Raw genomic sequence first — 26608 nt, forward strand, 5'->3', positions numbered from 1 at the left:
CATTTATATTAAACATCAAGTTGTTTTTTATTGCATTTGTTTCAAAACAAAAGTGAAAAAACTAATTAAAATAAACTTTCATATTTTCAAAAACTGCCATACATTAAACACACAATTCCCTTGAGCATTATATGGCATTGTTGAAAAAGAATTATATAAATAAAGTAGAAACATATTATGTTTGCACTAATGGCCGCAATCTGTTCTTCATTTGGTACAAACACAAAATGAAACATGATGGCCCAGCATATTGCCCGACAGTCCCGGGCGATTTACTGTTTGTCTTGTTGAATTTTAAAGCCTGCCATTATCACTGTTAACATTTTCTTTTCCTCAATAAAATATCATTATTGATTTATTGCCCAAATGTTTCTCATATTATTCAGTTTGACCTACAGTACACCTCATCACTTGGGAGTTGAGTGTATGTATGTAATGTCCATATTCTAAGCATAATCAAAAAAAATTTCTTTATTGAATAGGTATAGTAGAAAAACTTCTGGAGTTTTAGAAGCATAAATGTGAAAACTAAATAAGCTAGAGAAAAGTGAGTTTTCAACAAACGGTAGGGGGCGCGCTTCTCGTTTACTGAGCCCTAAACGCTCAGAAAAAGGGTCCAAGATGAAGTATTTGTTCAAGATAAGTGCTGTCTGTTTCTGTCATTACTTCTACAAGAGTCTTGTGCGAGGCAAGACATTGGTGGTGACTCATTCTGTTCCAGTGAATATGAATAACGTCTAAAGACAGCTCAAATAAAAATAAATTATCCGACTAAAATATAACTTAAGTGCAAGAATCGCGCTTTTCCAACGAGTAAAACTAAAAGCGGAAGTAGTGAGTAGCGGTGATCTTGCCTCAGGTGGATGCTTGGTGCAGTAGCCCCTGCTCTCTTCCTGACTCGGTGAAGCTGACAGCCGCCGTCGTGCAGGACCAGCGAGTGTTTGGGGGTTGGAGTCATGTCGGCAGCTGCTCAGGGGACCAGCAAAGCGGCCCACGGTGATGTGGCCCCGAAAAAGAAGAAAGGACCGGGCGCCCTGGCCACGGCCTACCTGGTTATTTACAATGTTGTTATGACAGCCGGGTAGGTAGCGTGGTTCCTCGTGCTAACCCTCCGCCGTCGCCGTGGTGGAGCGTGCGTTTGCGGTGTTTAGCAAATCAGGACTGGACCTAAGATTACATTTCACCGTGTGCACTATGCTAATTTAGAGCTGTTTTTTTAAATACTGGTTATGATCTAAAAACACAAACCGTACGACGCTCTATAAATGTACTTTTAAAGAAATAATTTTTGCACGGCTTCCGACAGCTTACAGCGATTAACATAAGACGAGCAACAGACTGACAAGCAGTCGAGTGTGAGTGAAGAGTCTCCACTGGGTTCCACATTATAATATGCAGACAGATGGTCCATTGTTTGCTCTTTGTGCGTTATGCCCAACACTGTCTTTAGAGTCTGATGTGCATTGAGTGAACTATTAATAAATATTCACTTTTAGAAGATTAAATCTACTTTAAAAAAAAAAAAAGAATGATGAAGCGCTATAGCAATCAAGATTTTCCCTGATGAGCTCCGAGGCTTTGATGTTGTAAGGCCTCTTTTTCATCACCCTAATCTTTATCTTGTTATATTTCTTAGCACATATTTAAAGTTAAATCTGTTTCTACGTACAAGGTTTCCCCCAGAAAACTTGCTAAGTTCAGTGGTTGGGTGCCAGGGCAGTCATTCATCCAGTTAAAAATGTTTACCATTTTTTGAGTTGGAAAATGTTTAGAGTTGACAGGAAATTTGAAAATATCACTTGATAATTATGTGTAATTGAAAGATTGGAAGATTAATACCTGAACACCAACTATAAAATCTTAGAAATGCAAACATTTTAAAAAGACTTTAGCAAATAAGCAATGCTCAGCCTGGTGGGGGCACAAGTAAAGCCTGGTGGCCCGCCAGGCTTATAATACACTGGGGGAAACCCTGACATACATAAGTTTAACTCCTACATCTTTTTCTTTAACTGAGCTGAATTTGAAGCATAGTGGATGTTGGCTTCTTGCGGTGCTTGATGAGGCCACAGCAGCCGACCAATCACAAGATCAGCCTCTTTAACTGCTCACTTTACAGACCAGTTCTAAACACGCACAGGCAAATATAATGTGACTTCTCATTTGACAGAAAATTTAAAGGGAATGTAATTGGCGACAGAAATAAAATACAACACCCTTCAGTTTGGATAGTTAGGCTTGTAAACAGTACAGCGCATTGCTTCCTAAATAGTCCAGTCTATTATTTCATAACCTCAGACCAGCAGCACGGGCTAATAAATCCCTCTACGTGTCCTTTTATTGCTCTGATTTTTTTTAAAACTGTTGCACAATGACGTAGTGGGCGTTGTTTCCTCACTGCTCCAACTGGTTCTGTGACATTTACCCCACTCTGTACTGGTGCTCTGCTATACAGTGCCTGCTTTTGTAGTGGGGAAAAGTTTTTGAAGTTTCAGACTTGCAAATTCTTGAAATTACTTTAACTGGTAGAAGATTTGGCACAAATCTATCTGACGTGGCAGATAGATTTGTGCCAAACACACACTGTGAAAGAGTAATTATTGAGTAATTATCTCTTTCTGCCTGCCTCTGCGTTCAGAAAGATGTGATAATTTAATTGATACTGTGGCCTGAGAAAGTGTTTGCCCCCTTCCTGGTCGGCTTCATGTGACTTTCTGCACATCAAGCCGATTTAAATATTAGTAAAAGGCAACAAAGGTAAACAAAATGGAGTTTTTAAATGAAGGTGTTTATTGTTAAAGGGAGGAAAAAGAATCCAGTCAAAGTCTTGCCACAGCTTCCCAATACGATTCAGGTCAGCACTTAAAAGAAAACTCAACTTGTTTTATGTCTTTTTTAGGTAATTGTATGTCTGTGAGCACCACAAACACAAATACTGTTCTTGGAAAACATTCTCATTTGAAATAGGTCTCCTCAGGATTCCAGTTGCTCAAAAAAATTTGATTTATATCAGTAAGCAGCACCGCATTTAATCATATCATCAAATTTACTGACATTGATGGATGATCTCTTGGAAAAAACAATGAAGAAAATGGCAAAAATAATATTTCTGATAATAATGTCAATTTTAACCGTTAGGGAAGGTCTATGCTTTATTTATTTAAAGCAAACATATGATTTTAAACCACTCAAACAGTGTTACTGAAAATGCTGGCTGTAACTTTTTAGAACCATGGTATTATTTGACACCTGTGAATGCTCCAAGTCTCATCAAAACTTGCTCAATTCTACAACTGAAGACGTGTTTACATTGTAGTTCTTCAAAATTGGACCTCAAACTGGACTGTTCTTTGCACCGAACTTCCTTCAAATGGACACTAGTCATCCGCTAACCTGATAGGATCATCATTTATTAAAGAAGCTAAATTTTTGGAGTGTAACTCTGTCCTCCTCTCTGCTTCCAGGTGGCTGGTGATCGCGGTGGGTCTGGTTCGAGCTTACCTGGCCAGGGGAAGCTACCACGGCCTTTATTACTCTATAGAGAAGCCGCTGAAATTCTTTCAGACAGGAGCTCTTCTGGAGGTTAGATAAACACAAACGCCGAGACAATTTAGACTTTTCATACCAGGCAAGATGTACCGGTGTTGTGTCGGTGTACTGTTTCTGAGTTATAAATGTACTTTTTGTTGTTGTTTTTGTGTTTAGATTGTTTGGTATGTCCTGTGGTAAATATCAGACTGATAACCCAGCATGCTCCACAACCCTGAGCTAAAGGCACACAGCCAAAAATGCAAGCTAGAAACTTTAAGCTGACAAGGTTCTACAGCGCTGTGTGCCACATGGTTGAAAACAGTTACCATTCAGCCTTGTGCTTTACCTCTACAAGCTCACTGAGTAATTCTCTGTTTTTATTTCCCAGATCCTGCACTGCGCTGTAGGTGAGTGTCTGTGCAACCCTCCTCCTCTCTGCCACTGCTTTCGGTGAACACGCTGTTTAAGGGTTAGGAGTAGGAAGCCACTTTTAAGATCAAAACAAACTTTATTAATAAACAAGACAGTCAAAGTAGAAGCTCTGAATGGGCTTATAGGGCAAAATTAGTGCGAGTTCTTCATTTTTCTGCTTTTAATGGGTTGGGAAAAGATTGACAGCTGAACTCAAAGCAAATGGCTCCTTGATTTCTCCACTGTCCTGATAAAAATGGACACCATCTTCTTCTGAAAAGTTGTTAAACTGCAAACTAAAATCCTGGGGAGTACTACTTGTCGTTATGGGTTTTTTCTAGCTTTTCAAGTGACAAATTCTCTGAATCCAACATTGCTAGCAGTGCTAGCGGCTAACATCACTGAGCTCAAACAACACAATGTTGGATCTGATGTTTGTAACCTGCTGCTGTGGTTTGAGCAAAAGTTTGAAGCCTTCAGTGGGGAAGGTAGCTGTTGGCCATGGCAGCAGCTGGTTGCCATAGAGACTGAACACAGAAACTGGTTTTCACCAAGGAGTTGAACTCATTGTATTAGCAACCTCCATCCTCCTCCGACAGCTGCTTCTCCCCTCCAAAGTGCGAGAAATTTTTTTTTTAGATTAAGTAAAAAAAATCTTCACTCTACTAATTCTACACTCTCACCTTTTGAGTATGGAGAAACGGTTTCTGTACACAAGGACATTTTTGGGATTGAATGTCTTTCAGTCAGATCAGAGTTATTTGAACTAAGGTTTTGCAACATCTAACAATTGGTCTCTTTCTAAATATTAAATGTCCAACTTGGGGGCAGGACAGCAGATGACAAGTTCCTGAAAATGCCACAAATGTCCTGCTGAGACCCCGTTTCTGTTGGAGCATAAAGCAATTAAAGTTTGGTCCTAATTTCAGGAATTGTGCCGTCCTCTGTGGTCCTGACGGGGTTCCAGGTCATGTCTCGGGTCTTTCTCACTTGGGCCGTCACTCACAGCGTCAGAGAGGTATATTGACTTCATTTACATCTATAACCCAGTAAGCTAAATCGACTTGTCTTTATTCAAATTGTATTTTACATGTCTTTAAACGTTGATGTTCCAAAGTGACCAGATGATGTACTTTTTGCCCTGTTCATAGATCGGAGGAAAGTACGTGTGTGAGTAAAAATAGAGGGTTTTGATGGAAGACTTAAGGAATGAATCTGTTAGATATCCAGAATAATTTATGTTGTGTAACTCCTATCTTTTATTCTCCAAGTGTGGCTGTTGTACTGACATTTTTCTTGAGCTCTTCCTTTTCTCTCTTGTGTAAGTGCCTGTGAGAATAGTCATAGTGTTATTGAGACAAAGTGTGCCTATCTGTCTAACATCATATTTGCTATGGTTGTAACTTAATATCCAAAGAAAATGTCGACAAGCCTGCAGTGTGATCTGACCCTAAAGCATCCGAAACAAACAGCATGGTCCTTGGTTGACAACGTTTAGGAGATTTTCACGGCAGACCAAAGCATGATGCAAGCTCCTCTGTTACCTTGTCCTCCATCCATCGTCCTGTGCGTGTGTGTGTGTGTGTAGGTGCAAAGCGAGGACAGTGTGCTGCTGTTCGTCACAGCCTGGACCGTCACAGAGATCATCCGCTACTCTTTCTACACCTTCAGCCTCCTTAATCATCTGCCGTACCTCATCAAGTGGGCAAGGTAAAACATTCCTCTGCTAATCTGTTCAGGTTTCCCCCCAGAAAACCTGCTAAGCCCCGATGGTAGGGGTGCTCGGGCACAATGGCCCATCACATTTTTAGATAAAAAAATTTGGAGGTGCATGAGCAAGCACCATAATTTGGAAATAATAATGTGTCAGGAATGGCACAACTGGTGCACATCCGCTTGCACCTAATTCAGTGTGTCAACCGCAAACCTAGCTTAAGCCGTCGTTACCGTCACCAGCTGTGTTTCCATTACAAATGTGTGCAAAACTTTGTCAATATGTTGGGAGAAAAAACATAATTTCTCAAGTGCCGTGTTTCCATTAAACAAGAAACGCTATTAAAATGAGTTTGTTAATGCCGTAAGTTATTAAAAAACATCATCCTCCCACTTCCTGTTGTTGTCTTAACATCCGATTGTTGATCACGTGTCTCGTGTGATGCAGTGTTTCCATTGCAGTTTTGAGAAAAATAATCCCCACCTCATCCAAGCGCCAAAACTTTTTATTACAAAGCGAGAATTTTTTTCCGAAATTGACAAGTTTCCATTAAATAAATGTATTGATCAGTCAATGGAAACACGGCTATTGTTACTGGTGTATCAGAAACTCTATTTAAAATAATCAAACAATGCTCAGCCTGGTGGGAGAGCAAGTAAAGCCTGGTGGCCCGCCAGGCTTATAATACACTGTGGGAAACACAACCTCAGATTTTTTTTTTCACATTTGGTTGCATTATAATCCGATACAACCAGCTGCCTTTTAAAAGACATCTTCTTCGAGGTGTCTGTACAGTTTTGTAAAGCCCTGCATGATGCTAGGTCCTATTAATAGCTTTACAATGTGTTTTTCGTGCACCTATCTGTACACCCACTCATGTAGTGCTTCCTGTTATATATTTGCACAGTTTATCTAAGCAGCGTTTTAGTCGCACAGGACATTGAGCACATAAGGGGCAATGGGGCGATTCATTGTCCTGCTCAGTGTGCTTTGACACCTAGATAGGAGCCTCAGCTGCACCAGTTATGGACTGGTCAGTGAGAATCCAGTGCTGTCAACTCTCAGCCCACATTAGGCAAGGAGATTTAGTTTGATGCTAGAAAATTTAAGACCAACGTGTAAAGAAAGAAAAAAGAAAATTTTTACAGCCATTACAGGACTAGAGGAGCTTTGCTGTATTTATAGATATTTTTACTCATAGAAATCCACATTAATCTCTGGAAGTAGGCTTGGTTACAATAAACGTTCTCACTGTTTGAAAAGCATGAGAAATGTACCACAGTTAGATGTACTAACACACATTTTAAACAAAAATGTGTATCATGACCTAACTGCTATCACAGCCAAAATAGATTAACACGGTTATAACGCAAATTAATTGATTTGTGATTAGAAACACGCAATTACACGTCTAGTATAGTGAATCTGTTTGACTTTCTTGGTGTCGTAATTCAGTTTAATTCAAAATTAGTCCAACACTGACGCATCTATGGTACGTCTTAATTCTATTCATCATCAGATGACTACATGACCAAAAGATTTAAGTTCAGTTTTTTTTTATATGGCGCCACTTCACAAGTGTCATATTGAGACAAAATAACCCTCTCTAAAATCTACTGTGGTAAAGTATTAAGATTCCCCTCAATCCTTTATTATTAAAGAACCAAACATTCAAAATGTTGACCTTCAGAAAGCCAGCAGAGATATTGTTCAAGATCACTGTAACGAATGACAGGATTGTTTCCCCCTGAGTCATAATTGTATGAAAAGAGGGCTTCAAGGATTGTACTTGCAAGTGGACTTTATTCAGAGCTTTAAGATTCCTAAACTTTTTTTTTAATAACGTGAAACTTTTTAGTACCAGCGTTTGTGAAACAGTCCAGCAAGAAGCTCGTGGAAGAATACTCAGAAAGTTTGACTTGAATCATACACTTCTAAAGGAAATCCACCCAAGATGCAAAAAAAATGTGTGCAAACTTGAAGTTGGCTTGCAAAAACCACATTTGGCTCGGTCCAACTTTCTCTCTCTCCCCTCGCTCCGGCTGAACGAGGAACCTTAACTTTACCAAATAGCAGACTCTAGTGCTAGCTGGGAGTCCTTTGTTTTTGTTTTGGTGTTCTTAACACTGTGCGATGGACCCTGCAGCCTCGCACACTCAGTTCTACTGACAAGCGACTCTATATGTGTTCAGGTTTAAAGCAACGCCGCGTTCACTGAAACAGCTGCTCTGAGAAAAATGTTTAGTACGATGATTCGGATTGATGCTAGAAACCCAGGCAGGAAGCTTTGGGGCTTCCATGGCTAGTTTTTGGTGTGCAGTAGAGTAAATTGTAAGGATTGTTTTCCCTGCTCAGAGTTGGAGGACAAAGCTAGCAGACTCTGTGGCTGTGATCATGCAGATTGTGGATGTTTTGTCTAGGTCTCTTACTACCCCAATTACCCTCTTGTTACGTGTGGACGCTGTAACAGCGAGGCAGTAGCACTTATTCTTATTTTTTGGGTCTGTTTAGATTTCCCACCGTCATTTTTACAAAGAAGCTGGTCAAAACTTTCAGTCTGTAGATGTGCAAAAATGGTAGAACGATGCCTCAAAATATGGCTTCCCAAAGCATTGCCTCAGAAAGGATGAGTACAAATTAATGCTAGGATCCAATTTCTTTAAAAAAAAAAAAAAAAGAAAAGAAGTACTGTTTTCTTCCCACTTCAGACAACTTTGTGTTGGTCTGTCAAACAAAACATCAACAACAAAATACATAGAAGTTTTAAAAGGAACCAAAAAAAAAAACTGCACAGTAAAAGTAACGTCTATCAAAGCCGTCCTTGTTATTGAAAAGGCTTCAACAGCACCTTATACGTCACCGTAGAGCAGGTAGCATCCATGTGAAGCAAATTATCAAACACAACTCCTCGTATCTGTTTCCACAACCAAAACGGACATCTCTATCTGGCTAACACGATTTTTTTCTGCGTCTACAACCAAGGCAACAGTCGTTAAGTGCCTCCCTCCCTGCGGTCTTCGTTGCTAGGTAGCAAATGAGGCCGCTGCTATATTGGTATTCGAGTTTCAGTTTGAATCGCCCCCTAAGAGACAGAAAATTGATTGTGCTTCTGTGAAACATTCAGCGTCAGGAGTGGACAATTTTTGGGGTTTGAGTTGCTGGATTACAGAGGAGGATGCTGAAGTTTTTCTTTTTGATGTTTTTTTTCTCTCTCTCTGTAGAAGAAAGAAAGCGCAGCACACTGCTCATAATTAATTTCTTATCTGCACTAGTTTTTCTTCACATGGTGAGAAAATTAACAGATCACTGGATTTAAAAAAAAAATATTAATAAAAATCTTAAAGCTTCCAGAAGCAGCTTTGCATCTCTAGTGTTTTTTATCTACTTATTATTGATTCCTTTGAGGTAATAATATGCATCATTATAGTTGGTTTATTGTCCTGTATTAGCTCCAAACCACATTTTTTATCACCACTTCAAATGTTTGTTTGTGTTCCCTTTGGTTGACCTTACAAGAACTGAATCCAAAGCACACATTCGTTTTTTTTAATAATTATTTTTATCTGAGCAAATAAAACAATCTGGTATTTCTAGCCTTAGCTGCAAGTTTTGAAAACACTTTTCTTTTTCTTTTTTTTGTTCCAACCTACAGCGTAGTGATGCCGCCCACCTCTCAGTCCCTCGTTGTAGGAGCAGTCAATAATAAAGTATTTCCCCATGCCACTTTCTGTCTGTACCTGTCCCTGCAGGTACACCTTCTTCATCGTTCTGTATCCGATGGGAGTGAGCGGAGAACTGCTGACCATCTACGCAGCTCTGCCGTACGTGCAGAAGACTGGCCTGTACTCCGTCACCCTCCCCAACAAGTACAACTTCTCCTTCGACTACTACAGCTTCCTCATCCTCGTCATGATCTCCTACATTCCTCGTGAGTAAACGAGCACAGTTTGAGGTTGTTTTTTTTAACCGTTTCGTCACGACATAAATATGTTTTGTATGCCCAAGTTCTAAACGCATAAGGAAATAAAAAAAATAGGATGAATGTATCTTTTTGTTTTTGAAGCGTCAGGCCTTTTGAGTTCTTCTTACCGAGATAAAGTGATGATTTGGAGAACAAAGAAGATTGCTACAGCAATGGGAAATTTATATGTAAATCTGATGATTGCCAATTAAAAAACGGGTTGCTTTTTTGGGAGTTCCACAAAGTTATCAATTTATGTGGAGAGGGTTTACCATCAGATCCTAATTTTATTGGTAGCTGGAGAGTCCAATGCCTCCAGCTAGTGGTTTTCAAACCTCATATAACCAGAAAAATCTTAATTTTTAAACAATAGTAGAAACAACTCAGAATAAAAAAATTCAGGTTTCAGTGACAGTGACCCCCTATCCCTAAGGGCAGATCTATTCAGTCTTATTCTATGCTTTGTGCTTTCAGTGACAACATGGTTCGTTATTTATTTTACATTATATTTAGAACTCCTAATTGCACTTTCTGAACAATTTGAAAGGTTTGTTGCAGTTTGAGCAGGATAGTCAACCTGTTGTTACCAGTTTCTTTATTTATTTAACATTAGCTGTTGTGCTGTGTTTTTTTTTTTAGTTTGACCAAAAAAATTAATAATTTATTACATTTATGTTTAAAAAAAAAAAGAAAAAAAGAAATGCTTTTTTTATGTATCGGATGATATCAGCCAACACTAACCCTCAGATGTCTTTATCGGTACGGGAGTGAAAACAGTGGATCGTTGCATCCCTATGAGAAACACTCACAGACCAGTACTACCTCTTCCTCTGAACATGTTTGGCTCTATTAAATGTATTACTATTGCAGGAGCACTTTGCATATCAATCACTAGATCCGTCTTGTTTTTGAAATTTTGACTGAAAGTTGGGTAGCACTTTATTTGAAGGGGTGTGCATAAGACTGACATGACACTGTCATAAACATGACATAACACCTGTCATGAACATAAACAAGTCTTTATGAATGTTTATGACAGTTGTTATGAAGTAAATAATGACACTTTTAATGCAAAGTTGCTCTAAAAGTTGCATTAAAAGTCCATTAAAAGTGCCAACTTTGCATGATTTTGTAAATTATGATAATTTAATGCGAAGTTGGCATTTTTAATGGACTTTCAATGCAACTTTTAGAGCAACTTTGCATTAAAAGTGTCATTATTTACCAAATGACACTTCATGATAACTGTCATAAACATTCATAAAGACTCCTTTATGTTCATGACAGATGTTATGTCATGTTTCTGACAGTGTCATGTCAGACTTATGCACACCCCTTCAAATAAAGTGTTACCGAAAGTTGTTTAAGTTAATTAGTTCCTGATTCTAAGTTGTGATTTCAGAGGTTTTATGAACAAAGCAGGAAGTGGGGTTGGGCATCACGATTAGAAAATGTTTACACTCCTAAAGCAAATAGATTATGAGATGGGACACATTTCCCACAATGCAGTTTTGTGCTTTTGCTCAGTTTAAAATCAAAACAAAATAAACTTTTTTTTTTTTTTTTATGGTTGGGACAAAATGATTATTGGTATTAATGGTTACCATGGTAGCAGTGAAGGCTGCAGTGTTTCCTGAGCAGGTTTAGAAGTATATTGTGTCACGCCGTGTGCCGTCTGGGAGAACTGTTTGTGTAGGGAGCCCCGTTGAGACACTTAGAGCTGTAATCACCATAAATGCCCAAGTTTCCTGGCAGAATAATAAACGGCGATAGTTTTTTCTTTTTTCTTTTAGAATTAAATATAGTGCTGTGGCTTTAGGTTAAGGGATCTTTAAATATACCTCATTCGCTTGTGTTCGATTTCAGTTATATTATGATCAAATTAGTTTTCCTGGAAAATTATATTGTTATTAAATATTCATTCAAATGTAAAAAAAAAAAAAAAAAAGGGGGGGGGGGGGGGGGGGGATGTGTTAATCGCGTGATAAATTAAAACGAGGTCAATAATTTCCTCTTTTCTCTTTACCAAAAACTTAACGACAAAAATCTGGTGCATTTGTCTCAACTATCCCTTCTTTTGAAGGACAATTTTGTTTACAGAAAATTCATAATTAGTTTTATTGGTTGTTTTGTTTATTCATTTTGGATATTCTTTAGAATTTAAAGTATATTGAGAATGTGCTTTTGCATTATTATGCCATTACCATTATATCACTTGAAAATGTTCTCAAAACAACGTTACCGTTTATCGCGATAACTTCTGAGACAATTTATCGTCCGGTGTCGTTATCGGATAACTGGCGATCTTCTTATTTTTCCTCCTGCGATTGAGTTTGTTTTGCATGTCGTTGTGGCCGTTGCCTCTTCTGCTCATCTGCAACGTTACTCTAGATGCTGCGAATCTCCTCTCAGTTCAAGAAGTTAGCATTTTTTTTCTTCAGATTCACTCATTGTCCCTGCGCTGGCCATAACGACGCCTCTCCCCTCAGTCTTTCCCCAGCTGTACTTCCACATGATGCGGCAGAGGAAGAAGGTGCTGGGCCACACGGACGACTACAGCAAAGTGGAGTGAGCTGTGCGGCGCTCAGAACGGCTCACATGAGAGGAAAGCAACCAAAACATCCCATAAAGAACAAATCAGTGTTTTTAGTTTTCGAACTGCCAAAACCGAACCCTCCCCTCCCCCTGCCCCGTAGATCATCCACCCACTTCATTTTAATAATTAAAATTTTTACAGAAATGTAAGTACATCATACAGACATTCTGGATAAACTTTTTGTTTTGTTTTGTTTTGCATATTTATGAACAAATTATGATTACATTGAAGTTTAAAGAAACGATGAGCTGCTCTGTGAGCATCGAGCAGAGCTTGGACAAAGCTAATCTGAACAGAATGATACACTAATCGACCTTTGACCTCCTAATAAACGACACTGAAGTGGAGAGTTGACTCGGATCCTCACCTCCCACTGACGTTTGTTTATTCATTTATTGTCTTTGATCCCCTCGTGGTTTGCTTTAGACTGCTGTAATGTAGAAAGAATGAGTTGGAGCCTCGCACTGAGAGTTGGTGTCTGTAGGTTTTGCATCCTTTGTACAAATTGATTTGATGATTTCCATTTTGTGTAATTTATTGAAAAATTTGACTACATTCCACATTTAGCTCAATAAACCTTTTTTTTTCCATCCCATGCTTGCATGCTTGTTTCTTTTGTTTTATTATTATTTTAACTTTGTGTCTGTCTGTTTGGCTTACGTTAGAGTACAGTGCCTTGCTAAAGTACATGCTTTACTTTGTGCCAAGGAGAAATTGATGGATCACCACCACATGGCTGGCCATAATTGTTATGCAGAAGTAATATATGATTACATTTTTTTTAAATTGTGCAATGTATAGTTTGCAGAATCACATCCTCCCATAATTATTAACCAAAACGTTTTAGACTTGTCCCCACAAGTTGAGACGAATTCTCCTCTTCGATTTAACAAATTGGCACAAGCTCAGCCAGATTGGATCGATCGCATCTGTGAAGATCAATTTTTAAGTTTTGCCTTAGATTTTCAATTTGATTTTGGTTCTGGTGTGTTCTAACTCATTAACACACACCTCAGTCTCAGCCTTCACCGTATGTTCACAGTGAACGTCCACTCCAATCCCCAGTCTAGCAGCTTCTCTCTGTCTGGCTCCATCCAGCTTCACCGTTCCTGCTAACGACGGCGTTCCATCTGCATACGGCCTTCTTTTCACCACTCCCTTTATAATTTTCACAAAAATGGCACAAAATCTCGCTAAAATACACTGAAATGTGTGGCCGTCGCGTGGCGATATCTGAACAGGCTCAAGGGGCATGAATACTTTAGCCAAGCACTGTATAGCGATTCATTTGTCTGCTCTCCGTCATGAATGGTGTCCTGCATGATCCGACTGTTTCTTCGGTTTATGTTCAAATACCTGGTCCGTCTTTGTTTCCATGTTTCTCTTCTGTTCAAAGTGATGTTTTTGACTGACATTCTGCTTTTGTAGGTTTTCACCATTTTGTTTCCTTTTACTGAAGAAGAAGAAGCGGTACAGTTTGGCATAAAAACAACTGATAGCACAACATGCTGTAGCAAAAAAGTGTTTAAAAATGAGATGGGCTTTGATTATGTAAGACAATTGTAGCCTAAATAAGTGTTGGATGTTTAAATTTGTTGACTTATATTTAAAAAAAAAAAAGATGACTGAATTGCTTTGCTTCAAATGTTGTGGTTAAATATTGAGGTGTGTGAGCTGAAGTAATATTCTCAAGTGAAAAGCTTGTGTTTGTGGGTAGTTTATGTCTGGAGTTGATTTTTGAGTTTTGACCTTTCTCTTTTTCGTGAGCTGAAACTGTCACACTTAACGAGCTAACAAAAAGACTATTCAAACTTTCTACCTTTCTGCTATAGTTTGTTTTATTTTTATAAGACTGAGGTACACACATCTGATTTCTGATATCTAGCCACGTATATGTCTGGAAGTTGGAGTAGGACGTCTGAAAGTTAAGGTTTTAGGTTCCTCAAAGACAACGTCCATCATGCGGTGCAGCAGTGAATCACAAAATGGTTTACAACTGTTTTGTTTTTTATATATATAATTAAAACATCATTTATCAGTGGTGTCACTCTACTGACCACGCTGTTTGTAGCTTCTATGTTTTCATCTCTGCTGCCGGACACACTGCCACAGGGACGTGTGGATTTCACACAGCCATCGAAAAGCTGGTTTTGTGAGGAAAAAATGTTAAATTCAGTATCAGGTAGCCGATAGTGCGTGAAGGCAGGAATCTCGGAGCTGTTCCTGTGAATGCAGATGTTTACTCCGTGTGGGTGAACCGAGACGCAACGGGGCCTTCAGAAAGTATTCTTGATTTAGTCACAAACGTCTATTGAGTTTTATGTGATAACACAAAGTAGTGCATAATTTCAAAGTGGGAAGAAAATATCTATGTTTTTAAAAAAGGATGTGAAAAGTGTATTCTGCTAGATTTTACATAGACCAGTGGTAAAAGGGGCTGAATACAAACTTTTTCAGATTTTTTCTTTTTTTTTTTTTGCTGTATACTTTTTTGAAAATTGTAGTTTTTCTTCTACGTCACAACCATGCACCACCATATGTTATTCTGTCGCATCAAATCTGGAAATGCATTCCAGATTTGATACAGCAGCAGTAACTGCGTGGGAATACTTTTACAAGGCACTGACTGCGTTCTCTTTACTGAGGAATATGTTGATGTTTTCAAAGCAAAGCCGACATCTTCTTCAAGTTGAGATCTTGCTCTATTTAATTTGTTTTAATGCTGATCTCTCTCTCTAGACCAGTGGTGTCAAACTCGTTTTGGTTTTGGGTCAAATCAAGGTCATGAATGCTCTTAAAGGGCCGGTTGTGCCAGAATGTATTGATAAAACCTGATTACAAACTGTTGGGATATTATTAAATTCTTAAACGACATTACTGAACATCCTTTCAGTCCCTCCAGGATTTTGTGATTCTTTTTGTGATTTTTTTGCAATAAAAACCAAAGTGTTTGTGGCACCAATTTGGAAATATTTGCGATATTTACGCTTATTTATGACGGTAAATGTGACTTTTTATTACTTGCTGCATAGGTCATGGGCTATAATCGGTTGAGGCTGAGGCAGCTGTGTAGTACAAGTAAGAAAGTTTTTGACAATTTTTGAGAAAAATCTGCAATATACTCCAAATTATTAACACAAAAAAGTGCTGCAGTGTGTTGAATTTACGTGAATTTCCACGATAATTCTCAAGAAACTGGAGGAACTGATTGATATAATTTGACAGCAAACAGATAAAAACTGCATTGATTTGATGGAGAACATAATATTTAAGCCCACTTTGTGTTTAGTCTACAACCTAGAGGGCCGCATAAAAAGCTACGGCGGGCCAGATTTGGCCCACGGGCCTCGAGTTTGACGCACGTGCTCTAGAAAAACAAAGTTTCCTGTGCTGTGTTCAGATCTCCTTTGTCAGATCAGTTAGCTGTTGTTTCCATTCTCCTTCATCGACGGTTGAGCATGATTTGCCTGGTTTGTTGGAGATACTCGGCACAACACATCTGAAAACTGCATGAAAGCGTTGATGTAGACGCTTCGAACGATGACTTGTCTCATAACCCAAGAAACAAACAAACAAAAAGAAAAGAAAAAAAATGGGAGAAAAAAAAAACGTAAGCATGGTATTTTTCTTTACATCTGGTTCTGTCGAATAAAAGTTTTGATACCAAACCTCTGCAGGACGTCAGCAGACTGACGGGTACGATCACTGAGTATACATATATATATTTACAATAAACCTAAAACATGGTAAAGCACATTCGCTGTTGTGTTTGTGTTGCTATCATTAAAATTGATAATTGCTGTTGTAATACTCCTCATTATCTGCGCACAGAGAGTGAATGGCTGTTTTGTGTGTTTTGACTTAATGTCCCTGTGAGTCACTTTAACAGCATGTAGGAGGAAACATTGCATGTCATGCAAGCAGCAAAGAGTCTTTAAATCCATTAACCAACCAGGCTGCTATTCATGAAAAAGAAATGCAGCTGTATGAAAATTAGAAGCGTGGAAAGCCACAGTGATGGTCCACTCTTTCTTTTTGTGTCCTGAAGTCTGGAGTATATATTTAGCCTGTCATGTGAACCAGCAAGTCCAAAGAGGATGAAGTCTTTGTCTTTGAATCGTCATGGGGAGACGACAGCAAACCTAAGTCTACGGTTTGACGTGTCGGTTTATACACTCTGTACTCTACAATTCATTCAGGTTTTTCCACTCACTCCCAGGTAAACGGATGTAGCAATGCAGACTGACTCTACAAAACTATTTTTTTTGAAAGACTGAGCTACTCTTGGGACCTCACTGAATACCAATGTTGTTATACCAAAAGAATAAAACAACCGAGAGCAACATCTCTGAAGTGGTAGATCGACGTGAAAAATGGTAAAGCCAGGTCAAAGTTTCCTGAGGCCTACATTTCAGGGACGGACAATGTGGACTTACTACTTTATCACTGTAGTTTGTTAATGACTTTATGTTTTTAGGTATGGGTGCTAATGCATGGGACAGCAATCATTGAAAACGTTCCCATTTCATGTTGGCTTCTTCGCTTGTTAAAGAAGTGTGACTTAGAAACTGCAAAAAAACTTAACCCTTTAATGCTTAGTGGTCACTGCAGTGTAATTGCTTAGAAAAAAAACAATTAAAAAACATTGTGGTGTGAAAACTATGGATAAAACTGTTAAGTATTTCAAATATTTAAAACAGAAAAACTAATAAAAAAGTATTAATACAGACTGATATAAGACACTTATTTCATGATATTGTAATATTGTTCAGCCTTACCATAATTAGACTATTTCTGTGTTTAAAATCCATTTTAATTAGTTATTATTTAGGATTATTTTCTACGAAATTGAGTTTGATTAGTTTGAATTTAACTACTGAAATTCGTAGTTTGGGTAATGTTATCATTAATCAAATCTATATGAGTTATAGCAACATTTAATTTCCCTTTGGGATCAGTAAAGTTGAATGAATTTCTATCATTTGAAGGCAAAATTGTACCAAGTATTCCTTTTGTCCAGTTTCTAGTGAACATATCTTAGCACACTTAAAATAAGACAAAACTGATTAATAAGAAACTTTTGAGCAAGATATAGAAACTTGTTTAAGTAAATAATTCCTTAATATTGATTAAAACAACTGTTAGTTATTTATAATATGAAACGTTATGTGAAATAATCTGAAGATGTAAGAAATTAAACAAATAGACCATTCAGTCAGTCTTTAAACAGAAAAATAAAACAAATTTAAAGCTCTCACATCTCTATATTTCCTCCTTCCGTATCACAGACGGCTCCCATATGTGAGCATTTATCAGAGCTAGCTTGGTAAATCTGGCTAATCGCTGCTAATATTCTCCATCAAAATGAGAAAATTGACACTTGGCTATTGAGATTTTTTCTTTTAAATTCTATACTTCTTTAAAAATATATATTGAGCCAGCCAGGTTGGCTGGCCTTCTACTTAAGAATCTGTAAGTACACTTCTGTCTGTTTTGTCTATATTGTATCAAATTTTAGGGAGATTTTTAAATCGCTATTTAAAACGTGTTGTTCGTAATGGTTCGGATGACCGGAGTACCCCAAAAGAGACCTAATTACTTGTTTCTTTTTTTTTTTTTTTTTTTTTGCTTTTCTTTTAGGTGATTTTTTTTTTAATATATATTTTTAAAACACACACACAATAAGTCATCTGCCATCGTTAAGGTAAGAATATTTGAATGCAGAGCGTTTCAAACTGTTCTGGGTCTCATCATTTTCAAATAGGCATTGTAGTAAATATTTTAAAATCATGTTTGTTTTATTGTGCAAGTGATATTTTAAAGCGTTTTATTCTGTCATAGTTTGACTGAAAAAAACAAACTGCATGACAAATTAAGTCTGGTGTTTAGGTCTCAACTAGCCATTTGTTTGGTCAATGAAAATGGGAGCGTGAGATTTACCAGTGTTTTAATACTTTTTAAAAATTATTTTCTAAAGAGTACTATGGAGAAGCGCGACAAAGGCTTGCAAAGGCAGAAGCAACATCCGATCTTCAAACAGATGATATTCCAGAAAAGTGACTAGAAGGTAATGTGGAACAGGGACTTCTGTAACACACAACTCTAGATCTTCTGTCTCCCTAGTTGTCATTTGAGCTGCTCTGTTATTTTACCCATTTGGTTCTCTTAGCTTTACTTTTTCCTCCTAATCCTTCAAAATTTATTGTGACTTAAATTGATACATATATTAACCATTAATATTTTGTCCATGTATAAAAGTAAGTATATAAGCTATGTGTGAAGCAATAACAAATCAATTTTAAAATGTTGTCTTGTAATTGTCATTATACTTAAGGTTGCCGTGGTTGCAGAAATTGGAGGAGGATCTATAGATGATGCAGTAAAATGAGCTGTACGATAAACAATCCTAAGTTACTAAATCATAACTTCCTGATAGCCTGGCTAGCTGATTAATACTGGTTCTGATTGGCTAGCTGATTAATACTGGCTCTGATTGGCTAGATGATTAATACTGGTTCTGATTGGCTGTTTCTGACTGAGCTGAGTAATTCTGCAGAAATAGGGAGGAGGTTGAGGAGATCGATTATTTTCAGAGATTATCTTATTTTAGGACAGCAAAAGTTTTAATACATATGTAAAATATTTTTGTTTAAGTTACATGCTGCAGCTTTAAGCAGACTTTCGGTGTGAGAGTTCACTGCTGGGTGGAGGTTGAGCAGCGCTACGTCTGCGAAATATTATTGCCAGTAGTGGCGGTTCAAGAACGAGAGCAGAACCAGCATCTTACACCGTTGGCGCAACGACCAAAATCATTTTTCGGTGTATTTGTTGAGCTTTCTGGCCGTGATGCTAATCTGGGTGAATGTCACTAGTTGTTCGCTGCTTTAACTTCTATCTGACCACTCCAGATGTCCTTTTGTTTCTACATTGGGCCTCGATGTAGCCAAACTCCCAAGTTTTTAAATGCCATATTAGATTCATTATGTTGGTGCATTTGACAAGGTAATTTTCCAACCCAACACGCAAACATCCCCATTCACTCAGAGCGTTATAGTTCCATACGACAGGATTTGTTGTTGCGCCCTTGCGCCGTGTCACAGAAAGAGTAGATCAGCTGCACACGCAGGCTGCAAATGAGATACATGTGATCCGCAACAAGTGACCGTGATCGGCGATCACCAATCATACACTTTTTCACGGAAATCCACCGATTGTGATCGGTGGCCGATCGATCGGCACACCTCTAATATGTACATAATAATAATGACTCAAGAGTGCTTTGACTTTGGCAGATGTCTGCAAGCATGTCTGCCCTGTGAAGGGGAAGATGCAAATCTCATTAATGTTACATTGTACATTGACTGGGCATATCCAGAGTGCAAATCTTCTTTCTCTTAAGCCATTCCTTTTGCTGGAATGCTTTGGATCATTGTCTTGTTGCATAATCCATTTCCGTCCCAGCTTCAACTCCCTGCCTGATGGCAGGAGATTCTGGTCAAGAATTTGTTGATAGTCCTGGGAATTGATGGTTCCCTGGATCATATGGAGTCGTCCAGGTCAGGAGGCAGAAAAGCAGGCCCAGATTTTCACACTTCCACCACCATGCTTCACTGTAGGGAGGAGGTACTTTTCTGTAAATGCAATGTTGACTTTTCTCCAAACATGGCACTTTTGATTGAGGCCAAATAATTCATAATTCAATTTTGGACTCATCCATCCAGAGAATGGACTTCCAGAAAGCCTCTGGTTTGTCAAAGTGCTCTCTGGCAAAGCTTAAACGGGCAACTTTGTTCTTTCTTGAGAGTAGAGGCTTCTTTCTAGAAGCTCTCCCATGAATACCATGTCTATTGATATTTTGCCTGATTGGAGATGCATGTACATTTATCCCAGATGCTGACAGAGAGGTCTGCAGCTCTCTAGAGGTGATGCGTGGGTTGGCCTTTACCTGCATTATTATTTTTCTGGTGTTTCTTTGAGGAAGTTTTGGTGGCTGTCCACTTCTGGGCAGGGTTGCGGTGATGCCTAGTGCCCTCCATTTGTAAATGATTTGTCTTACAGTGGATGGATGAAGCTGGAATCTTTTGGTGATGATCCTGTAGCTTTCCCCAGACTGATGGGCTGTCACCACCTTGCTGATATCCTCAGATGTCTCCTTTCCTCTCAGCGTTGTCGATCTCTTCTTTATGCCTTGACACAACCAACCAAATCACTTTGGTCCTCTCCCTTTCAACCAGTGCGGCCCAAAACTTTTCCCAAGGATGTCTCATTTGATTTGTCTGTCTAACTGATTACTTGAGCACTCTGATGTGTTTCACCTGAGTCTTTTACCTAGTTGACTTTACCAGTGCAGCTGTGGTTCATTTACTTTTGCAGATGCTCTGATTCCATTTTCCAGTTAGTTTGCTTTCAACTCACACATTTTCCTCAAAACAAGTGAATGGAATTGATGAACATAAACCTGACATTTCATATTTAAAAACTGGTAATGTGAAAATAAGAAAATCATGGTAAAAATAAAGAAAAATCTAAACTACTCAACTAGTTCACAAACTTTCAAGCAGCACTGTATATATTTATATCTACAGATATAAATATATATTTACATAACTCGATATCTAGTGATATAGATAACTAGATATAATTATATATCTACATATAGATCTATGTTTATACATTTGTTATATTAAACTAGTTTCTGTTATTTTCACATATGCCATATGAATAATGTTGTCTATTTTTTTTACCAGTTCATTTCTTGTTGTGGCATTATTTGCTCTGTGTTAATAAAGTTCTTGTAGTTGAAGAGTTTTTAAAAAACTGACAATATTTCAAATGACTAAATAAAAGCCTTGACAAAAATAAATATTTAATCTCTTTTCTTATATGCAAGTTTTGTGCTAAAGCATTTTAGTACTTTGGTTTGTTGATTAAGATTGTATATCTATTAATGTAATTCACTTCCAGGTTAGGTGAGAAACACCCCATTGTTCCTACAGGAATAAGGCATCTGGCTCCCACTGAAAACCCAGTCAGGGCCTGTTAAACCCATATGGGCTACAGCATATGGGCGCTCATGGAAAATGTGGAAATACACATTTGTTACCCATGCTAGCCCAGTTTACACCCATTTGGGGCCCAGGGAAATATTCCTGAAAGCACCCTAGTGGGTCACAGATGGGCCTCATGTAAGTTACCCATCTGGGCCCCACTCGAAACCCAGTCGGCACCCATTTAAATTACCTGGGCAAACCCATGTGGGGCCATCATGGAACCCGTGGACAATCCCACTTGTTACCCATATTCTAGCCCAGTTTAGACCCAGTTGGGGCCCACATAGGTATGCTGGCTGGGTACAGCGGGCAATTGACGTCGCGGCAATTCATTGTACCGGTGAGTGCACTGTAGTGACAGGGAAAAGTAACAACTTCCTCTAGGAACTACAATCTATGGGATGAAAGCAGACGGTGACATCGGTCTTGTCGGTTTTTGTTTTACTCTTTAGTACATATTTTAGTTTGTTCTATCGTGTTTATTTTGAGAGTGGTCTAAATCTGGAGATTTCCATTTGTCTCGCCTCTGCAGTAAGGAACAACACAGGACTTGACTAAATTAAGTGTTGAACTCATGATTACATATGTTTTTAGTTGAGCGAAGGTTGTGAGAAATGTGCGCCCCTGCATGGCACCATTCATCCAAGAGCCACCACTGATTTTGATTTGAATAAATTACCACAATAGCATGGCCTGTAATGCTACTTTCCAAACAAAAATGACAGAAGAATTATTACGTGACATTTTTTTAAGACACAACCACAAACCTTGTTGAAATTAAGAAACAAATACACACTTTAATAAATACCACCTTATTAAAAAAAAGACTATTTAGGAACAGTATAACAAATAAAAATATATGGTTGTAAATTTGAAAGATGTCGCTTTTATCTTTTGCTTTCTTGTGTATCTTCCATGTGTAATTTGGAAATGTAAAACCGCGTTTGGAATGGGGCCCGTTAAATGTGGCTGGCCCTTGGCCCCGTTCTTCCAGGAATCGCGACTGAAAAAACGATTAATGAGCCAAGTAGTCTAATTTGATGTAGGTTTTTTATTATACAAAAAAAAAAGAAAACTGATTTACAATTTAAAAACAACTGAAGAACTGAACTGAAGAGGGAGGAACATCATTAACAAATGAATGAAAAGTGAGCCTTTTAAGTTTTCAACCACCAAAAGGAGACAATTGAGAAACATAAAACTGCAGTAGAGACTACGTGTGTATATATTTTTGTATTATTCTTTTGGAGTTAAGAGTGTGTTGACTATTGAGATCCAGAAGCCATTGGAGCAAAGAGGAAAAACATCCGACCCCTTAGTTGGTCCATCATATGTGGTTTTTGCGTGTGCGAGCTGTTCCAGCTGCGGGGCCGCTGAGTTCCGCCAATTCATTGAAAGGCGTCCGTGGGGGTCGCGCAGCCTCCGGATCGTGGGCGCGTGGTGGTGGGAGAGGGGGAGAGAGATTGATCGGCCCGCGATCCAATGGAAGCTCTCCGGAGAGTGACTCACCCTCTTCCCCTTTCCAATGGAAGCGCGGCGGAAAGGCGGGCCACAGGAAGCACACTTGGTTGAATGATCGAGTGACAATCGGCGGCAGCGGCGGCGGGGATCTGTCTCTTCGTTGTGTGGGGGGGTGGATTTGTTTGTGATGCCACGCTCGGAACGGACACCGACGGCTCTCTCCGGAGGCTGCGGGAGCACGCTCTGAGCACCCGAAGGACGCGGACGCTCCCTGTGAAATGCTTGCCGCTGTCCGGCTTGCGGATCCACAGCCTGCAGCCCGCCGGACACCTCGGCAGTGAGCGATCTGAGCGGCGATGATGGACAGCTGTTGGTCATTGACTGTGCGGCGTTAGCGGGCTGACGATGAGCTGCTGGCGCGGCGACACACGCTGTGCCGTTGACCACGACTGCCAGAGGAGGACGAGGAGGAGCGGCTGAGCTCTCTCCTCTTTGCTCCCCGTGTTGTGAGATGATCGTGATGTTGTTGTTGATGATGATGATGATGATGACGATGATGATGCCTCATTTTGGCCAAACGTATGGCTACCGTCAAGGCTAAAACGTTTTTTTTTTTGCAAAGCACAGGTGCATGGAGATCGTAGGTGCCAACATGGGACCTCGCTTTCTTTCTTTCTTTCTTTCTTTTTTTGGTTTTGTTTCGATGCTCATCGCAGGAGGCGACCACAGGAGTACAGGAAGCAGATCGGCCGTAATGGATTCACGGTGTAACTGATGGCGCTGCGCTATGATCTCCGGGGATCTTCCGAGTTGCGTAATGCATTTATTCCATCTACAAGGCGCGCTGCCGCGCAACCTCTCCACGGATGAGCGCTAATTGGGGCCCCGATGATGTAGAGCCAAATCCACCTGGATCAAGCGCTGCTTCCCCCCTGTGACTTGTCATGTTCAATTGATTTCCCTTTTTTTTCCCCTTTTTTTTTTTTTACCCCAAAGGATTTTTTTGGGCCACTTTTTTCAAAATTAATGTTTTTTTTTTCAGCATTAAATATATTTAGATCGTTCTCAAAGATGAACAGCTCACTTTGTATGAGACATTTAAACCGAGTCAACCTTGTGACTGAATAGTCCCCTGACTTTGTTTTTTTTTTTTTCTTATCCCCCCTCCTCCTCACGCGGTCAGTGGAGCGAAACTTTTCCTGTGTGACTGTTTATCCGTTGCGTCCTGCACAATGTCCAGATCAAACAGCGTCAGCCCGCCCGGACTCGGTGCGCCCGGGCTGAGGGGAGGGACCGAGCACAGGTCAGCCTGGGGAGAGGCTGACTCAGTGGCCAACGGGTGCCCATACTCAGCCAGATCTCCGCGCAAGAAGCTCACCCGCACCAACAGCCGCTGGAGGCAGCAGCAGCAGCAGCAGGGGGAGGAGGAGGCGGAGGATGTCGATCCGGAGCGCCGGCCTCCTCCAGGGCGAGCCTCCACGACCGTCAGCAGCAGGGTCAGCTTCAGGTCCCGCTCGGCTTGGCAGGACCATGGCGAGGAGCCGGAGAGCCGCGGCAACAGTAACCCCGCGTCCGCGAAGCGCGCCGACCTAGCCGAGGTGAGACCCAAGTCCGTGGAGCTGGGTCTGGAGGAGCGCCGAGCCAAATCGCGGAGCGACAACAACAAGGGGGAGCGGGAGGAAGACGGGGTCATGCCGGAGGTGAACGTCTCCCTGGTGGCGTGCTGCGTCAGCGTCATGCACGTCTTCAAGTCCAAGAAGTTCCAGTCGGAGAAGCTGGAGCGGCTCTACCAGCGCTACTTCTTCCGCCTCAACCAGAGCAGCCTGACCATGCTGATGGGGGTGCTGGTGCTGGTCTTCACCGTCATGCTGGCCTTCCACTGCTCCGGAGCTCCGACGGTCACCTACGCGGTGGTGTTCTCCCTGGCCATCTTCCTCACGCTGGTGCTCATGGTGGTGTGCAACCGGAACGCGTTCCACCAGGACCACATGTGGATGGTGTGCTACGCCGTGATCCTGCTGGTGATTGTGATCCAGGTGATCGGCGTGCTGCTGGTGCGGCCCCGCAGCGCCTCGGAGGGCATTTGGTGGACCGTGTTCTTCATCCATGTCATCTACACGCTGCTGCCCGTCAGGATGCGCGCCGCGGTCATCACTGGAGTTATTCTCTCCGCCATCCACGTGGCCCTTTCTTGGGTGTTAAACGGAGTGGACAGCTTTCTGTGGAAGCAGGTATGTGATCTGTGCGGATAGAGATTTGGAGAGGTTTTTTTGGGGGGAGTGGGAGGGGGTTACGCGCGCGGTTCGTCGTGCGTAAAAAAGAAAAGAAAACAAAAAAACCAAAAACCGCACAGGAGTCTAAACCGACAGCTTGTTGAGCGCCTTTCCACTTAATTATTACTGTGATGCTGAAAAGTTTTGATCAATTTCTGTACAGGCAGGCACGTTTCTGCATTGAGGGGAGTGAAAAAAACAACAACCTCCTTTGTCTTTTATAGAGTTGAATCGAACTCCTTTAAGATCCACCTGATGGCCTGTTTGTTTAAGCTTTTTAGATTCAGTGGAATCAGCCTGCTGGGTCATGATCAGAAGAAGCTTTTACTTCACTTTTGCAGAAATATGAAAATTATTTGAAGGAGATTTGTCTTTTAATATGAAACATGTTTTGGCTTGATACTGGGATGAATTTTAAATATTGACAACTCCATCCATCTTCTTGATACCCTTGGCCCTCAGTGGGGTCGGGAGGGTGCCCATCTCCAGCTAACGTTCTGGGTGAGAGGCAGGGTCACCCTGGACAGGTTGCCAGTCTGTAGCAGGGCAACACAGAGACACACAACCATGCACACACACTCTAGGGGCAATGTAGACAGACCAATTAACCTGACAGTCATGTTTTTGGACTGTGGGAGGAAACCAGAGTACCCGGAGAAAACCCACGCATGCACAGGGAGAACATGCAAACTCCAGAAAGACCGGGGCCGGGAATCGAACCCAGAACCTTCTTGCTGCAAGGCAGCAGCTCTACCAACTGCGCCACTGTGCAGCCCTTATTGACAAATCCTTTATTTATTTTTTTACAATTTATTTTGAGTTGGGAACAGTGATTTAAAAAACACACATTTTTGTGTGTCATTGTGACATTTCTTATTCAGTTTCTACCAGATTAGTGTTAGATGTCCTTTTTTCCCCTCTATTTTTTGTTTTATTATTACATGACTTCTGCGTTGTAGTGAGAGTAAAACTTCAATTTCTGCCTTTCTCTTCTGTTTGGCTCAATTGTTACTTCAGACAGAGAGCTGCATATCCATATTTGTCATATTTCTTCTTAACAGAACCATTACACAGTTTGACAAGAATCAGAATTGGATTCTTTGTGGTCAGAAATATCTAATTGTGCATAAATTGTGTGATCTGGATTTTAACTATGGTTAAGAGGAGGACTGCATGTAAGCTTTGCTACTTTTTGTCAGATTTTTTTTTTAAAGAAAAATTTGCATTTGTTTGATTTTCAAAGAGATGTTCATTCTCAAAGAGTTTTTACAGATAGTAGCCAAGTTGCAGAGTGACAGCTGACTGATCACTGCTTGATTTTCTTTTTTTTTTTTCTTTCTTACCCAAAGCTTCCTTTCAGTATCTGCATGTCGAATGTCACTTTTGGAGATGTATGCCATGAAGGGAAGTAAATACCGATGACAGATGTTCTTGTTTTACAAATGTGGTTCTGTAATGAGCTCAGTCGGGCCGGTTTCAGAGGATGTTCTGTTTTTGTCATTGTCCCTCTGCTACATGTCATAACGTCCCGGTACTCCTGCTGGTGTTTCAGTAAGCACTTCTCATGGCGAGTAGAGGGATGCTGACACATGCTGGTTTCATTTACCCGGC

At 40.2% G+C, this 26608-nt stretch overlaps 2 protein-coding genes across 2 annotated transcripts in view; both read left to right on the forward strand.

Annotated features, from left to right (window-relative positions):
- Positions 1 to 830: 830 nt before the first annotated feature.
- Positions 831 to 12222, forward strand: hacd2 (3-hydroxyacyl-CoA dehydratase 2). Its single transcript, NM_001319338.1, is given in 7 exon segments — positions 831 to 1081; positions 3465 to 3582; positions 3920 to 3938; positions 4872 to 4960; positions 5531 to 5652; positions 9406 to 9584; positions 12107 to 12222. Coding segments are annotated over 7 exon segments (735 nt in total). The 5' UTR covers positions 831 to 956; the 3' UTR covers positions 12190 to 12222.
- A 10626-nt stretch (positions 12223 to 22848) lies between these two features.
- Positions 22849 to 26608, forward strand: part of adcy5 (adenylate cyclase 5) — an 85582-nt gene continuing 81822 nt past the window's right edge. Inside the window, exon 1 of the mRNA XM_008432387.3 lies at positions 22849 to 24955. Coding sequence (XP_008430609.2) covers positions 23957 to 24955 — 999 coding nt within the window. The 5' untranslated portion in view covers positions 22849 to 23956. The remainder of the gene's footprint in view (positions 24956 to 26608) is intronic.

This window comes from Poecilia reticulata, chromosome 2 (assembly GCF_904066995.2).
Source record: "Poecilia reticulata chromosome 2, P_reticulata-male-v2, whole genome shotgun sequence".
NCBI lineage: Eukaryota > Metazoa > Chordata > Actinopteri > Cyprinodontiformes > Poeciliidae > Poecilia > Poecilia reticulata.